This window comes from Heloderma suspectum, chromosome 11 (assembly GCF_057233095.1).
Source record: "Heloderma suspectum isolate Gila_16-S chromosome 11, 16-S_ref, whole genome shotgun sequence".
NCBI lineage: Eukaryota > Metazoa > Chordata > Lepidosauria > Squamata > Helodermatidae > Heloderma > Heloderma suspectum.
The window spans coordinates 16,806,303-16,824,435 of record NC_139468.1 but is presented as its reverse complement, the minus strand read 5'-3'; the positions used below and the strand labels follow the sequence as shown (position 1 = coordinate 16,824,435).

Below are 18,133 nucleotides of genomic sequence, written 5' to 3'. Positions count from 1 at the left end.
GGCCCCTTCTACCGTGCTCGCCTCTTATGAAGGGGCACGTTTGGGGGCGGGGTAGCGATGGCCGCCGGGGCTTATTTAAAAATATACTGCCATTGCTGCTGTTACCGGAGATTTAGAGGACCCCTTTATTATTGCTACAATTTCCGGAGGGGGAGCCACGTCCGTATAGCAACAACAACAACAACAACAGAGTCTTGCGACGGCCTTAAAGGCTACAAACGCATTTATTATGGCATAATAAGCTTTCACCAGCTACTGTCCGCTTCATCAGAAGCATGAAGCGTTATCCTGAGGTGTATAAAACAAAGGCTGCACTGTTGGCCATAAGAAAAAAATCCAAAATCCATATGTTGTTGTTCAGTCGTTCAGTCGCGTCCGACTCTTCGTGACCCCATGGACCATCGCACGCCAGGCCTTCCTAGCCTAATAAAGGACTCGATGGCCTTGTAGGCCCCTTCCAACCCTATTCTATGATTCCCGTCCTGCGCTCTCTCCCGGAGCGTGCTCAAGTCCATATTCATTGCATCGGTGATGCTATCTAGCCATCTCATCCAGATAGTGACCTTCATTAGGCTATCACAAAAAAGATCACAAAAAACGGGCAAGTTTTCCAGGAATGCCCAGTACATCTCAGTGCAGGGCTGAGTGCCACCCCTGTCCAATGCCTAATACATCCTGGAATGTTTTATGGTTGTTTGCTTTTGAGATTGTTTGTTTGAAGTTGTTTTAGATATATGTTTCTTTTCTGTATCTTGTCTGTTCATGTTTTTTATGTAAATGGTTTTACATATCTGTGTATTGTATTTTTAATGTTTTTATGTTTTTAAACCGCCCAGAGAGCTCTGGCTATGGGGCAGTATAGATGTGGTGATGGTGATGATGTTATGGTACGCTTGCCTGGGAGACAGGCAGCAGTGGGAATGGGCAGCTCACAGCCAGGCACTGAGAAGAGATGTGCTGGGTGATGCAGCTGCGGCAGCAACTGCCGAGGCAGGGTTGTGCTTGGGAGGCTGGAGGGCTCTTCTCCAGGACACCAGCCCTAGGTCCAGAATACACAAGGCAAACGACAGCCGTATGTCTGGCTGGCAGTAATCATGCCAGAGGCAAAGAGAGGAAACTCCAGCGACTCGAACCCACAATGCAAGCTCCACAGAGACACCACCCATCTCCTCAGCCACACACAGCATTAGTTGGAAGATGGAAACATCCTCAAGGCATTTGTTGTCCACCAGTCTCAAGACCCAGTCGTATATACCAGGACCACATTCGTTGCAGAAGGGGCCCTAATCTGCTGGAACCGACCAGGTTTCATATGCAGGTTCTAGGTTCAAATCCAGAGTATGACCTCCAGTTGGGAAAGGCTGGGAGGTGTCTCCCCCGCATGGGCATACCTGAAAGTATAGCACCTGAGCTGATCGGGGAAGTGTTACATGGGCCCCCACGTGACCAATCCCCATGCCTCTTGTTTTGCCTCCTGTTTGTTGGTGTCCCTCCTCTCCTCCTCAAACTGGCTACTTCATACACCATGACAGTAGTACTTATCCCACGAATGCTGGGACAGGATTGCTCCTGCTGCCTTATACTCCACAGAGCCAGAGTGGGCAAAGAGGGGAGAGGCTCCTGGGCCTTGCAACTTGGGAGCAACAAACTCATGCCCCACCCTGCTTAGAGTACCATCCTGCAGAGCGACTGAACTACATTGAGGGAAGGGGACCTTTATCCACCACCCCACTAGCAAACAAAAGAAACTACACATGTGGCAAAGTTGTAGCCTTTACTGGACAGTATCAGGGATGGAGTAAGTTCTGAAAGTAAGAACATAAGAAGAGTCATGTTGGTTTAGACTAAAGGCCTATCTAGTCCAGCATTCTGTTTTCACAGTGGCCAAGGCCAACCAGATGCCAATGGGAAACCCACTAGCAGGATATATGTGCAGTAGCACCCTCTCACTCTTGTTCCCCAATAACTGGTATTCGGAGGCCTCTGATACTGGAAGTAATATATAGCCATCATAACTAGTAGCCATTAATAGCTTTATCTTTTATGAATTTGTCTAATCCCCTTTTAAAGATATCCAAGCTGGTGGCCATTACTACATCTTGCTGTAGGAAATTCCATAGTTTATGCACTGCCGGAAGAAGTACTTCCTTTTATCTGGCCCGAATCTTCCACCATTTAGCTTCACTGGATTAGCTCGGGTTCTAGTATTATGACAGATGATCTACTTTCTCCACACAATGCAAAATTTTATATACCTCTATTATGTCCCCCCCCCATTCATTTTTTTCCCTAAGCTAAAAAGTCCCAAATGTTGTAATCTTTCCTCATTGGGAAGTTGTTCCAGACCCTTGATAATTTCCCCCTAGAAAATCTGTCGCGCTAACAAACTTTATTGGTGTTGTGCTAGCGGTAGCTTATGCTAGTGCAACTTAATTTATGTTAGAGGTAGTGCCAAATAGGATATTGCCCAATACTTCTTATTTAACCCCCTTTCCTTCCCACCCAAACTATATTTTTCCTCACTACCAGGTCAAACAATTCATGAACCATGCCTGTGTTGAATGTGTACCTCATGTTTTTCATACCCTTGACCTTTGGCTCTCGTAGGAGTCTCTGTGGTCTTTGAATAATGGCCACCCCACCACACAACTGGTAAATATCAAAGTATGAGGTATTTATTTATTACATTTATATCCCGCCTTTTTTCCTCTTTAAGGAACTCAAGGCGGTGTACATAATCCTCCTCCTTTCTATTTTAGCCTCACAACAACAACCCTCCGAGGTAGGTTGGGCTGAGAGTCTGTGACTTGCCCAAAGTCACCCAGTGAGCTTCCATGGCCGAGTGGGGACTAGAACCCAGATCTCCCGACTCCTAGTCCAACACTCTAGCCACTACACCACACTGGCTTTCAATTTAAATTAATTTATTTAAATTTGAAGCCTATTACCCAAGTCAAATGAGCACACAGCACAGAATATCTCCAAAGGACTTGTAAATCTCTGAAGTGTCCCATAAACTCTCTGGGTCGTTTTGAATTGTATTAATTGTATTCTTGCACTCTTGTGTTGCTTGCTTCATGCCTTCCCTGTGCAGCTGGTACAGAACGCAGCAGCTCGCCTAATTAAAGGCAGCCGCCGGCGAGATCACATCACTCCAGTGCTGAAGGGGTTGCATTGGTTACCAATTGTTTTCCGGGCCAAATTCAAGGTGTTGGTTTTGACCTTTAAACCCTATATGGTTCTGGCCCAGCCTATCTTAAGGAGTGCCTTCAGCAACACCAGACAGGCCGCTTAACAAGGTCAGCCTTGGATGGCCTTCTCTCTGTCCCATCAGCCAGGACAGCTAGACTGGTGGGGATGAGGGAGAGGGCCTTTTCTGTGGTGGCCCCCACTCTGTGGAACTCCCTCCCAAGGGAACTCCCCCATGCCCCCTCTTTAATGAGCTTCTGCTGTGCATTAAAAACGTGATTGTTCAGGCAGGCATTTGGGGTCAGTTAGGGTATTTTAGAAAATGTTTTTACTGTAGAATTTTATTGTTTTAAGCTGTTTTATTATATACTTTGTACATCGCCCAGAGTGGCTGGGTGACCAGGCAGATGGGCGATTAATAAATTTAATAAATACATAAATATAAATTGGGAATTGAAAGGAATGCAACTTCGTGGGTGGAGAAGTGGGCAATGCTGAAAGCTTTTGGGTTGAGGGGAATTCTTGATCGAATGTACACAGAGGGTAAAATTGTTATGGAGCAAGAAGTAGATAGCAGCCTAGTTTTGCTTACTTAACTATAACCATACTTCCTGTTTCTCTATCTGCAGATTGGCTCCAAAATGTATTTTGAATGAAGGAGACACTCTGGTCCCAAGACAGTATTTTTATTTTTTATTTAATTTATATCCCACCTTTTTCCTCTTGCAAGGGACCTAAGGCAGCTTACATAGTCCTCCTCTTCATTTTATCCTCACAACAACCCTGTGAGGTAGGTTAGGCTGAGAGTCACTGATTGGCCCAAAGTCACCCAGTGAGCTTCATGGCCAAGTAGGGGCTAGAACCCAGATGCTTTCCTTTTCTTCATGCCTGGGCATTGCTCACTTCAGATTATCAATCTAATCCTGTATGAAAAGCTAGTGTGCCTAGGACTACGGTCCTACAGACCTGGGAGTCAGTCCCATTGATTTATCATGTTTGATTTATAAATACAGCAGCCAACTGCCTTTACTACAAACTGAACCAAAGAGCAAGAGCAAACTTCACCAAAACAAGCTGGTGCTGTAATTGTTCATTTTTAAAACGTTTTGCCCAATTCACTGTTAAAAAATCCTCAGTCTTTTGCAGTTTTGAGCATTTCTAATAGCAAAGTGGGCAAGATGTTTTAAAACCGAGCAATACACCAGCTTATTGTTTTGGTGAAATTTGCTCTTGGGTTTAGTTTGCAGTGAAATCAGTTACTTGCTCCAAGTCATTTACAGTTTTGTGATTCATTTACTGATAGAGGCACGTATGGCAATTAGTTACATATGGAAGAGAGTTCACCCACCCAGTCAACGATTGGTGTATAAGGGTTTGGGTTATGGCCTTTATGATAAAACTAACTAATTCCTACACTGTTTTGAAGATTTTCCCCTGCAGTTAATTCTTTTGTTTCTGATGTTTTAAAGTTTTTAAATTACTATTTTTTAAGTTTTAAAATTGTTTTGAAGTTTTCATTGTATGTAAGTCACCTTGGAGGCCCTATTTGTGTTGAAAGGCAACTCATACATTTATGTATACAGTGATGTATATACATTTGGAAGGAAATTTTGTTCCAGAAAGGGTCATTCTTGCATAAGTTTAAGGAAATTTGATAAAATAATGTTTAAGATCACCACAAAGTAGATGCTACAGTTAGACCCAATGACACTGCTAGATATTGCTGGGTTTTATAGCAGGGATGGGGAACCTCAGGCCCAGGGTCCAAATCTGGCCCATGGCCACACCCCCTTCCCCTGCCCCCACTCCCTTTCACCTGATCATTCAGTGGTTTCCTAGCTTTTTTGCATTTTTCCCCCATTCTAAAAGGTTGAAATGCCTCTCCTAAGGCTTAGTATGCTGGGAGTTGGACATTTTTCTTTCTAAGCATGCACAGAATTGCACCCTAAGAGCTTTAAGCTACAATATGCTGGTATTTTGGCCTCACCACTTTTGCCTTTAGCCTCCCCCACCCCTGGAATGCAGCCCCTAGTAGCTTCTCTGACATTGAATTAGGCCCTCAGGCTAAAAGGGTGTGTTTTACAGTTTTTACAGTATTCACTGTTGGCCATCCCCATCTCATGGCCACAATTCCATGTATCAAACAACAGCCTGACAAACAGAAATTTGTCAGGGGAAGCTTTTCCCGTCACTGGTCTCCGTGCCAGGAGAAAGCTGACTTCACTAATAAATTTGTGTGAGGCTAAAGTCCATTCTAAATCATGTTTACTCAGACTCTCACTGAGACGGCAAACAAGAATGCAGGTGCAGTGCAGGCTTACACGACTAAATGCTCTTCGATATGAAATAGCACATTAGATGTCAGAGAGGATCCTAGTCTTGCCTTTTCCCCTGACATGCTAACTTTCTAAGCAGAGGGATGTAATTGATTTGTATGCTGGAGCATTTCATTATGTGAACCCCCACCAAGTACATTCTGAAGTGGTGTAGCCCAGAAAAACATTTTCGTGAGAAGTAGGCCTTAGAAGTGCATGCACAGGATTGCAGCCTTGTGTAACTTTCACATGCAACAGCCAAAATATACCAAGCTCCCGTGCTCTTCAAACTAGCCGTACTACATTCACTGCACCCGTGCAGCTATGTTTCGAGGACTGGTACAGATGTTTGTCAGAGAGCTCAATTGTGTGCACTAGGGCCTTTACACCAGCCTAAAATCCTGCATTTAAAATGGGGCTTTCTGCTTCCGTTTTAAATGCAGGATCACAATGACTCCCCTTTTCATGTGCTTCCTTCCCCCCTCCGTGAAAGAGCCATCTCAATAGCAGGATAAAAACTCCGTGTGAAGAAAGCCTAGGACTCAGCCCTAGGAAATGTGGCTATCCAGAAACAAAAGTATGTCTTGGAGCAGTGGTGCAGTTTTAGACTAAAATCTGGACTAAAATGTTCTTATGGGGGCCTTCTCTTTAGATCAATGGTGAGGTATGTGTGGCCCTCCAGATGTTGTTGGATTGTAACTCTCATCAGCCCTAGTCAGCATAGCCAATAGTGAGGGATGATGGGAGCTGCAGTCCAACATCTGGAGGGCCACATGTTCCCCATCCCTGCTTCACTTACATCAAAATGTAGTAAGCCAGCCCTGCTACATTTAGGGGGCCCTCTTGGTTGTTCTGCTGTGTGGGACCCTACCATAACAGCATCACTGCCTTGGAGACACACGCGCGCAAACACACACTGCATTTATCTCACCATTGTGCTTGGTCAGGGCTGGACCAAAACACTTTGCTGCCTGAGGCAAAAAACAAGATGGAGCCCCCTCCCATTCCAAAAGCTGAGTGGATTGGCAGTTGAATCTTTCTTCAATGCTGGTGAAGGTACAGCATCTTCCACTGCACCTGAAGGCAGCAGGCTAGCGTAGGGGGCACATGGCTCTCTTGTCCAACACTTTGCTGCCACCTCCCAAACATCTGCTGCTTGAGGCAGCTGCCTCACTCTGCCTAACAGTAGGGCCGGCCCTGTGCTTGGGTAACATGCAGCCTCCCCAATAAACAATAACCAAAGTTCACTGTCATGCTTGCTGTGGTGTCCAGTCATTGTGGTAAAATAGACACTTCTGTAACAATAAATGAAGTAATATTTTATAGGTCTTTTTGAGGTTGGGTATGTGTTTGTAATAACTGGGAAGACATGACAACGTACATGCAGGGATAGTCTTGAGAAATGTTCATGTCTGAAGTGCATGGGCTTTTATGTGCACTTAGATTAGTTGGACATTAGATTAGTTGGACATTTTAAATATTAAAATTAAATATTAAAATATTTTAAATTTTAAATATTAATTTCAGATGTTTTATTTCTTGATGTATACAGAGTTTGTGTATTTGTTGAGCTTGTGTATATTAATAAAGATGATGGATGTGTGAAACAGTTCAGAATTATGACAATTTAGCCTGATCCTTTCTAGGATTAAGAAAAGCTTCCAGAGTCCCCCCAAACCTCTTTCATCAGTTTTGATGACCTCGAATGCTGGCTCACAAATTTGTCACCTTTTAACTGACACTAATAAATGTCAGTTTTATTATTATTAAAAAATAAAGTATTATTATTAAAAATAAAGCATTATTAATAAATGATAATAAATGTATCACCCTATTGTTACTTCGGATTTTTTTTCTCCATAATAGATCGACATGGCTACCCGCCATTTTTGTAATTGTTGTATTTATTTTTCTGGCTGCATTGCATTGACCCACTCTGTGCGCACTCTTAAGTCCATCACACCATCTGTGGGCTATTTTTTATTTTATTTTTATATCTCCGGCACACGCCTGGCTCCACAACACACAGTCCTTATCGTTGCCAGACTTCTGGCATTCTTCGGTTCTATTGCCTGAATTTCAGCTACGCACAACCGTCTCACTGCCTCGGCCGCGCTCGTCCCGTGACCATTTCTGGGAATCCACAAGCGCTTTACTAGCAAGAGAAACCGAAAGGAAAATTCTCGGGCGGCGCAGACTGCGCTTGTGCCGGAAAGTCCCGCTTGCTGTTTTGCTCGCTTGCGGGGGGCTATCTGCTAGGCTACTAGTGACGTTAGCGCCATCAATTCTTGCGATTGGACAAGGGAGACTGGGGTAATAGGCGTGGAGCAAACCCTCGAAGCTCAGAAGTCATTCGGAAGGGAATCCGAGTGGACGGCACAAGCGGGGTGTCGCGGTCGAGAAGAAAGACTTCCACGCGCTTGGACCTCGGAGCTGCAGACATGGCCAGGGCGTTTCTTTTCTCGTGTGTGGCCACACTGATGTGCATGAGTGCTCTGGAGGCCGTTGAAAGTAAGACTTTATTGCAACTCCTGCCTGGAACTTTACCCCTTTCCTGGGTAGTGATGCTTGGCCTCTCCTCCAGGTTCCGGCCAGGGCTGTCGGGGTTAACGAGCCCAAGGGGGGCGCATTCTCAAAACCGATTCTCACGGGTTGCCTTACCTGCCCCTCCCCATAAGTGGATACAATCTCAAAGGGGTACAGCAAAAAGTCTGTTACACAGCAGACTGTAACAGACTTTAGCCTGTTACAGCAAAAAGTCTCGTGTTATCTTAGGTTGCAATCAATTTTCTCCGCTTACCCGGGAGTAAACCCCATTGAACTCGGCCGGGCTTACTTCTGAGTAGACGTGGATAGGGTTGCGCTGTTAAAAGACTTGACAGATGACGGCAGAAAGCTTTTGTGGAATAGATGAAGTGGGCTTTGACCGAGAAAGCTTATGCCACCACCATAAATCTGTTAAAGCGCTACTCTAAACGTGTTTACTCAGAAGTAAGTCCCATCGAGTTTTGTGAGACATACTGGTTAGTAATTGTGCATAGGATTTGCAGCCTCATGCAGCACAATCCTGTGTGTGTTTAGTCTGTAGTAAGTCCAGTTGTGCTTGTGGGGCTTACTCCTAGGTAACTGGACTTAATCCTATAACTGCTTACCTGGGAGTAAGCTTCATTGATCTCAATGGGATTTGCTTCTCAGTAGACTATATAGGATTGGGCTTTTAGTCTTTTAAAGTGGACAGAAAGTAGTTCTCCAGATGTTTTGGACTTGAACTCTCAGCATTCCTGATCATTGGCCGTACTGGCAGAGGCTTCTGGAAGTTGAAGCCCCAAACATCTGGATCTCCCTTCTGGCCACCTTTTTGAAGGTGCCAGAGGACTCCTTACTGTCTGCAGTCCTACACAAGCTAGTGAGTGAACTCCATTGAACACAATTACTTCTGAGTAAGGATGCATAGAGTTGTGTTGTTTGTTTGTCATATCCTGTTGTCCAATCGGGGTAGTTAAAACAGTGATAAATAGTCAGACTTTGCTTCCTTGGCACTTTTTGGGTGATGATGTAGGAATTCTGTGTTTTACTGATGTTGAATAGGATGAAATAGAAGAAGGTAATTATTTAGGAGATTTAGTATGGCGTGACTTTTGTAGGCAGCATATCACACGGGTGCTATATGGGGGTTAGGTAGACAACAACAAAGGCCCAAGGTGGCTCAAAGCATTTGAGAAACTGTTTTTTCCACCTCCTTCCTTTTTATTTAATGTCTAAACACTGTTGCTTTTTTTACAACATTTCCGGCCCAGCTGCAAGAGCAGAAGTCCCAAGACTGCTACCCAAGATGGAAAACCAGATGGGGGTTGTTGACTTAGGAAGAGGGGGGGATTTCACTTTCAACTTAGAAAGTTGTGGAGCTGCTAGAGGTGCCTTTTGTTTGAGATGGGACAGTAAAATTCTGAAGACAGGAACACTTTCTAACTATGATGCCATCTTTAGGGGAGGATAGAATATAAATGAAGTCTTCCTCTCTCCTTTCATGATTAGAGGGTTTCAGAGAGGTGTGTCGCAGCTTTGGAAAATCAGAAGAAAACAAGTGTGGGGATTCTGGGAAATTTGCAAGGGAATTTCTCTGATCTTCTTGGAGGAGAAGGGAGGGCTCTGCCCCCCCCCCCACCGGCTGGTGACATTCCGCAGTGGCGGAGGGAGGTGTACATTTGCTAATTCTGGCCTCAGAAGAGGCAGGGGTCATTTTAGCTACCCCGATGCAAGGGTAGGGGGTGCTCTATCCTATCCCTGCTTTTGTTTGGGCTCTCAGCACATCTGCAGCGCACGTACAGGGTCCACTCAAATTGTATGTAGTGGTGAACTCATGGTAAAAACTAGGAACGTTGCAGGGGCAGTAGTGGAAAACTGTAGGAGATACTCAGGTCCAGGCTGTGTGAGATGTAGGAAATCCATTGTCAGCTGTCCAAGTGTTTTCATTTTTACTTAAAAACATCCAGGGGAGAAGGCCTATAAATTTGATCAGAGCATGAGCCCCCACATCCAGGTTCTCTGGGCGCTTGTCCTGCCCCTGTGCACCCGGACCTATGCTCAAGCTACCCACCACTCACTCAGGCAGCCTCATTGAGCTCTGTGATCACCAGTGTTTGAAAAATAAAATGGCGATGGTGAAAATGCGCATATTCGCGTAGATGCAAAATGGGGCTGTGAATCGCCCATATACGCAAGATTACAGGCAAGCAGATGCCTGTAATCTTGCTTATATGGGCTGTTCACGGCCCCATTTTGCATATATGGAAAGACGCACTTTTTTGTGGTCACCATTTTTTCTGGAAAAAAAATTTTCTGAAAAATTTTTTTGTGGTCACCATTTTTCTGGAAAATGGTGATCGCGGAGCTCGACACAGCTGCCTGGGTGAGTGCAGGCAGCTCAGTGAGTGGGGGCAGGGGCTTGGTGGGCACGCGCGCGATGCAGGGGTGGTCTGCCAGATTCCTGGATGGAATCAGGCACCTGCACCATCCCTATTGTTAACCATTTCAAGGGTGGGCAATCTGTGGCCCTCCAGATGTTTTGGCCTACACCGCCCCTAATCTTTCACTACTGGCTATGCTGGCTAGGACAATGGGAGTTGTAGGCCAAAACTGTCTGGAGGGGAGGGCCACAAGTCGCCCACCCCTGCTCTATTTCTTTCCACTGGGAAGCTAATAGAAGCTTCTGGGATGGGGCGAACATTTTTGGGGGGGGACAGTGCTGCAGAAAAGGGTAAAACAGCCTCTCTTCCGGTGCCACTAGTGCTCTGATCAAATCTGGGCATGCACATATGCACCCTGTGCACAGCTGCATACTGTAAAAAAAGAAAATGTAGTTTTGTTCACAGCAAAGGGACAATTGGGGTGTGCCACTGAGCCTCTTTCAGCATCTGTTCCTTCACATGACTTGTCCACCCATGGGGCACTGCTTTATTTGTAAGAACGGTACCCGAAAAGGGAACCTATTCTGCTTCAACTAGTCCAGTTGAAGGAAAGGTATGTGCTTAATCCTACCCCTTTTCTGCCCTAAATCATAGATCCCAAATTGCTTTACTCTTTGGGTTTCAGATGTGTAATGTAAACATTTGCCTGGAACAGTGTGGGAGGGAAAAGCAGCACTGGGGATGGGGGTGTTGAATGGGGAAATGACCAGCAGGGAAAGAGTTAATCACATACCACCCCCTGCTGCTTGTCCATTTGAAATCATAGTCTTTAAGGCCAATGCCTCTTTTCATTAAACAAACAAAAGACATGTTGCACTTTGTTAATATATATATTTACTGGCTTATTTTCAGGGACTTTTTAACTAGACAGGCCTTTGACCAGTTTTATTTTCACAAGAGTTGCAAATGGCTAGAGAAGGAATAAAACGGAGTCTTGATCATTGCGTGGGCGTGGATCAAATCTTGCTTGCACTTTCTCTTTCCTGGTGCCTAAGCTGTCATCTTCACACTTTTCAGGCCCAGGCGGTCCCACCTTTATCCCAAACTTGCATTTTGGGATGCCCTTTTCACCATATATTTATGGAAGTAGTGCTGCTGTTGCAATCCTGGCTTGGATCCTGATCCATTAGTTGATGTTGAATGGCATAGAGCAGGGATGGGGAAACTCCAGATGTTGCTGGACTTCAACTCCCAGCATCCCTCACCACTGGCCATGTTGGCTAGGGCTGATGGAAGTTGGGGTCAAACAACTTCTGGATGGCCACAGGTTTCCCATCCCTGGCAAAGAGGAACCTCATAGGAAAAACCATCTGTGCCAGCAGAGAGAAGAATGTGCTCTTTTTCCCTAGCTTTTATTTTATTTATTTAAAATATTTCTTGGCTGCCTTTCAGGGCAGAAGCCCTCCCATGGTGGTGTACAACAATAAAACACATAAAACCAATATAATATTAAAAGCAATAAAACAGTAACACAATAAAAACAGCAACAACCACAGAGATATCAGGAGAAGCCCAGAGTGAAATAATACGTTTTCAACGCCTTCGTAAAAGCTTGCAATGATGGAGCATGGTGAACCCCCGATGGCACTTTATTCTAGAGGTGTGGGGCCACTACAGAGAAGACCCTCTCACATGTAGTCGCTCACCCAACTACTCTCATGTGCACAAATGAAAAGGGCCTTTCTTGCTGATCTTAAAAGTGCAGGCAGGCTGGTAAGGATGAAGGCAGCCCTTCAAGTAATTGGTCCCAAACCACTTACGGCTTTAAAGGTCAAAACCAGCACTCTAAATTGGGCTTGGAAATGCACCAGTAACCAGGGGAGCTCTGTTCCATTTCTTAGCTGAATAGAGCCCAAATGGGGAAAGGACGGTTTTCTTGTCTCTTAGGAAAGTGAGGCGTACTTGGGTTCATCTGCCTCCAATTAGACTGTCTGACTCAGGCGTCCTGCCCCTTAAATGAGTGAGCTGTGGTTATTTAGTGAAAATAATCCTTTCTGTTCACTGAGATCAGGGCCTTTTCCATTACACAGGTACATCTGACATCAGCCTGGGACAGAGCCTTTTCCATTGTGGGGCTCCACATTTAGAATTATCTCCCCTGTGCAGTGAAATGCAGTATCTTTGATGGCGTTTCAGCACCTGTTAAAAATTCATCTGTTTATCCAGGCTGATTTTAAAACCTAGCTCAGTAGATTTTCTTGGCTGTTGTTTTTATCTTTGCATTTTATTTTCATTGTTGTTCTTATGGGATGTGTACGCCGCCCTGTGATTTGATAAGGAAGGCTGGTATATAAATATTTAAAATAAAATAACAGATACTTTAAATAAAATAAATAACAGATAAAAGAGAGGCACTTTGCATGAACTCAGAGGCACTTTCTTTTTGTTCCAGGGTTGAGTCCTGGTGACTCTTGACTCAGATTAAACCTTGTAGGACGTTGTGTGTACAAGTCACATGTCATGAGTACGCACCTGTGTGTTTAGCCACATATACCTAATGAGGGCAGTCACAACTAGGTTTCCACATCATATGCCCTTGGCAAAATTATTAACCATGTGCGCTTGCTCCTGTGTGACCGTATATATGCATCTTCCCATGTGGAAGCAATAACTGGCTAGCAAATTTGTCTTGTATGACCTGGGCCTTAGCGCATAGCTAATAAAGCATGGTGTAGGACAGCCTCTGTCAATAACACCTTGTCTTTTCCCTCTTCTTCATTCCTACAGAGCCTCCTAGTATCCAGGTGTATTCCCGCCACCCTGTGGAGGTGGGCAAGAAAAACATCTTGAATTGCTACGTGGAAGGGTTTCATCCTCCCAAAATCACCATCACTCTTCTTAAGAATAATGAGCCACTCCCAAACAAGCAACAGTCTGACCTTTCTTTCAAGAATGACTGGACATTCCAGCTCCTGGCCTATGCCGAAGTGGTTCCTAATGGAAACGATCAGTATTCCTGTAAAGTGGAGCATGTCACCCTGAGTGAACCAAGGGTCGTCAAATGGGGTGAGTGCTTCATTACTTTGGCCTTCTTTTCATTGTCTTTTTCCATTCCCTTTCTTATTATCCCGGGACTTGAAACATGAGGACTTGTGCTTTCTTGTCTGTAGCTGCTCCAGACAACACATCTTGGCTACCATTCACCAGTCTAGAACAGGGGTAGGCAGAAGGTAGATCTCCAGATGATTTAGACTTCAGCTCCCAGAAGCCTCTGCCAGCATGGCCAATGGTCAGGAACTCTAGGAGTTGAAGTTGAGAACATCTAGAGATCTACTTTCTGCCTACCCCTGGTCTAGGGCTCTTTTCTTGAAACCAGGGATGGGGAACCTGTGGCCCTCCAGATGTGGTCAGACTCCAACTCATATCAGCTCCTGCCAGTATGGCTAGTGGTGAGGGATGCTAGCAGCTGTGTCCTGGAGATGACGGAAAAGAAAAGGCATAGTCCCAACTTCAAATGAAATGCATTGATCCACAGGCACATGTATACACTGCTACTAATTCTTGTGAATTTACATGATCATTTTCACAGCAAATCCTACCATGAATTACGAAGTCTCTGTGGCTACTTGTCATAAATATGCTTCCATGTGGCTAAAGAGAGGTGCAAGCACGGTTAATTTTCAGTGAGGGGTGTTCATGTACTTCTATTATCAGAGTGCTACTTTTGAAACAACATTACAAGGGAAGAATTGTAGGGATTTGTCATGTTGAGTTTTCTCTGTAAAAAGGATCATGTAACACTTTAATTATGGGATTTTTATTTATTTTTTACTCATAAGCAATGGTAAACTAAGTGGAAAGGTAAGTCTTAGGAGTTTTGCTAGTCCGCTTGCTAATCGTTTTCTCTGACAAATTTAGAGACCAATCCTATGGCTCCTAGACAGCCTCGGGGTGGGGGGATAGGATAGTTTGGATTCCTGGCTTCAAGGTTGGAGATAGTGTTCCAACCTCAGACCTAGGAGTCTGAGCTCCCTGCCCCATCCTGCTCGCAGCCGGTGCAGAGAGAACTGCCCCAGCTGCCTCTCCAGGGTCGCAATAGCGAACTCAGAGGGAAGGTAAATGGGGCGTTCCCATGGGCGGGGAGGTGACTGGGGAGGCCGCCGTACAAGGAATCTTCTGGCCCCCCTCACTCCCCTTCCCCAGTGCCTCAGCTAGATGGGCAAAAAAGCCCGTCTAGCTGAAATGCAGTGTGGGAGGAGCACGGAGGTGACTCCACTGCTCCTCCCACTCTACATTGGATGGCTGTCACCCTCAGAGTTCGGAGGCTTACAGCCATCCCCATAAGATTGTGCCCTCATTTTCTTACATTAATTTTCAGCTCAGTTAGTCACTACTTTATTGACCATCACGTAGGTGTGTATTGCTTAAATGCAATTCTGTTTTTACAACTATTGCATTCTGATACTATTGCTTGCTTAGCCTGTGGCAGTTCTGCTTTTCTACACTGTTTTATTCCCTTTACAATGCTCCATGTTTCCCCTTCCTCCTCTTAGTTCTCTTTCTTATAACTTGCCCGATATTTGCCTCCCCTGATAAAAACATTTCTTTCTCTTTTCTGTTGTTTACAAATTGTACAAGACTTCCATTGCTGTAGTGTATTCAATGATTTCCATACACAAACTTCATTTTTAAAAATGAGCAGGGGAACTCCTACTGTCAGTCTACATAGAACTGCTGTTGTTTTTGCTATAATGAGTGCTGCTTGAGTATTGAAGCATTACTTCTCTTGTATTTCCTTTTAAAAACATAATAAACTAATTCTACGAAAATGAAGTGACAAGACGTGTGGCCAGGAAGCTATTTAACCACTTCCTGTTATTGAAAACACAAATGATTGGAATATATGTCTAGCCTGTTGATGGGGGCAATCATTCTTTGCAAGAACAGTAGCCTTTCATTGGCCATAGCTTTGTAGGATGCGTGGAATCTATAGGCAGTGGCAGCTGGTGGTCATTGAGATTGGTGAGGCAGAGGATAGGGCATGTAATGGTAGACAATACCGAGGGGTCACAGTTATCCACAGCAGCAACCCATTGTACAGAAAAGGGAAACTGAGGCAAATTTACTTGGGCTTCACACCTGCAAAGCAGTGGATTGGAGAGATCCACACAGCAACACAGAAGCACTCTTTTCAGCCCACATTTCTTCTGTTCCAGTTACAACGCCCCGTTGCACAGAGAAGAGGAACTAAGGGAGCAATGCTGTGGCCCCTAGTCAGCGGCTAGATGGCTGTAGGATATGTGGTTTTCCAGGAACCAACTTCGGACCCACGCTCCGAGGTCAGTTCCCGGAGAACCAACCTTCTCCCCTTTCACAGGCAGTGCGGAATAGCCCCGCGTTTGGAAGAGGAGTGTGGAGCATTCAGGGAGGGCGTTCCGGGGCAGGGAAGGCAGAAATGCTGGTACGACACATCCTATGTGTCGTCCGGCAGCCTCCTCCCTGGCTCCGTCTTCCCACAGCTAGACAGCTGAAAACTGCTGTCTAGCCGCAAATGCAGGGCAGGAGAAGCACGGAGGGAGCGATCCCCTCGTTTCTCCTGCCCTTCATTGGATAGGCAGTCCCCGCCAAGTTTGAAGGCGGCCGCTTGTCCCCATAGGGTTGCGCCCTAAGGCAAGTAATCAGGATCATTAATGCAAAGCAGGGCGTGATCTGTCTTTTACTTAAACACACATAGACACACACAGAATTTTTCACTCTCTTTTGCTCTCTCTTACTCTTCCTTTTTTACTTTAACCACATGGGGCCCAATCCCGATTCCTTTGTGCAGCCTCCAATGAGCCACCTCTGTCTATAGGTGCTAAACTGTAAGAATATTGCAACATGTTGGAGAAATGTATGCTCAAGGGACATTGTTATTTTCTCCTACAGATCAGGAGTAATAACCAGATGATCCCCGACATGTAAGGTAAGATAGAGATACATTTCATGAAAGTTGTAGTTGATGTGAATTTTATTTATGTACATAGATATTTATTTATTAAAAGAAGGAGATTTTGCCTTTCTCTCATAAAAGAAATCCAAGGTGGTCAACAAAATCAGATGGATCAATTTTGCATCAAACCAGCTTTAAACAGAAAGTTGAAGATAGCCAAACTTCTAGCGAATTCATTTGTAATTTTATGTTCACGTTTTTGTAATGTTGCCTTGTGAGAGAGTAAGATTACCTGAAAGGCAGGTTAAAAGTCTTTTAACTAAACAAATAAATATTGTATCTCATTTATCCTCATCACAACCCTGCCAGGCTAGGCTCAAATAGTGATGCTCAAACAGTGGTACTCAAGACCACATAGTGGTTAAGATGAGGCAAGGTCATCCAAGCCAGCACTTGATTCACCGCACCGCACCACTTCTCCCTTTTAAAAAGAAGTAAATATAAAGCTCGGCATGTGTTTCTCCTTTCTGCAGGTCTGAAGAACCTTCCCTTCAAAGATTATTTCAACTCATGCCATCCCCTAAGCATACTTTGTATAGTGTTCCTGCTTACAACTGATGATGGAGCTCAGTGGACAGTTTTCTAGTACTTGCTCTTGCTGATGCATCATGAACACATTTTGCTCTGTTTAGATTCCCAGCTTTGTCCACTAGGCAAATGCTTGAAGATTGTACTGGAAATTTGAGCTATCATGCATTTATTATAATACTCGAAGATTTGCAATTTGAATTTTTTAAAATGACAATCTCCTGTTGCTTTTGCCTTGAATACTTGTACTGAATCTTCTTGGAGTTGATTTGGATCTTCATTGGAAAGAGAATTATAACATTTGAAAAGTTGGTATTTTACCTTCCTTTATAAGTTGACTACAAATCACTTTATCATTTGGCCTGTATGACATGTAACTTTGCAATGTTTTTCATTCTCTAATAAAGTTCCACTACTAATATTTCCTTTGTAACTATTGGTGGCTTTGACTGATTCATCAGCTCACTACACAATCCTATACACTACACAGTCTTGTACATGTCTGTTCCTGATGTAAGTCCCATTGAGTTCAATAGGGCTTATTCCCAGGTAAGTGTATATTGGGTAAAGCATATTTACCCAAAAGTAAGTCCTGGCGTGCTATGGTCCATGGGGTCACGAAGAGTCGGACATGACTTAACAACTGAACAACAACAACAAAGTCCCACTATAGTCAATGGAGCTTAACCCCAAGTAAGTGTACATAGGATTGCATAGTATAGTTTCCCCCAACCTGGCACCTTCTACATGTGTTAGACTACAATTCGCATCATCCATAACCATTGGCCATGTTGGCTGGGAATGATGGGACTTGTAGTCCAACAATCTGGTGGGCATCAGGTTAGGGAAAGCTGGCATAGTAAGTAACCCATATGCCTACAACATTTCAGAACCTCCTTCAATAGCTCTTTGAACACATGGTGTTTTAATCTTAAGAGACTTTATGACAAATTGTTTTATTTGCCTAGGACCGCACTCCCAATGTGCATTTTCTCCCTCATACATGACCACAACAGAGTTCAGGATAATAATTCCAGTTAGGTTGCAATCCTATACATGATTACATGGGAGTAAGGACCATTGAATTTAATGGTATTTGCTTCTGAGTAGAGATGCATAAGATAGGCTTGCACGAAGTGTTTTAACATTCACCTTTCAGTTCTTTGGTCTCTGCTCAACTGGCCTAATTATTTTCATAACTT

General features: G+C 44.4%; 1 protein-coding gene across 1 annotated transcript; it reads left to right on the top strand.

The window, feature by feature from the left end:
• The first annotated feature begins 7,848 nt into the window (after positions 1–7,848).
• Positions 7,849–17,364, top strand: B2M (beta-2-microglobulin). Its single transcript, XM_084816973.1, has 4 exons — positions 7,849–8,015; positions 13,199–13,477; positions 16,340–16,376; positions 16,877–17,364. The coding sequence occupies exons 1-3, from the start codon at positions 7,946–7,948 to the stop codon at positions 16,348–16,350; spliced, it is 360 nt and encodes a 119-aa protein (XP_084673099.1). The 5' UTR covers positions 7,849–7,945; the 3' UTR covers positions 16,351–16,376; positions 16,877–17,364.
• The last annotated feature ends 769 nt before the right edge of the window (positions 17,365–18,133 follow it).

What these genes read in the sequence shown, in the direction of transcription:
- B2M (XM_084816973.1), top strand. Translation starts at nt 7,946, where the DNA reads ATGGCCAGGGCGTTTCTTTTCTCGTGTGTGGCCACACTGATGTGCATG. An exon ending in TGCTCTGGAGGCCGTTGAAA is followed by an intron (nt 8,016 to 13,198) that starts GTAAGACTTTAT and finishes TCATTCCTACAG; the next exon opens with AGCCTCCTAGTATCCAGGTG.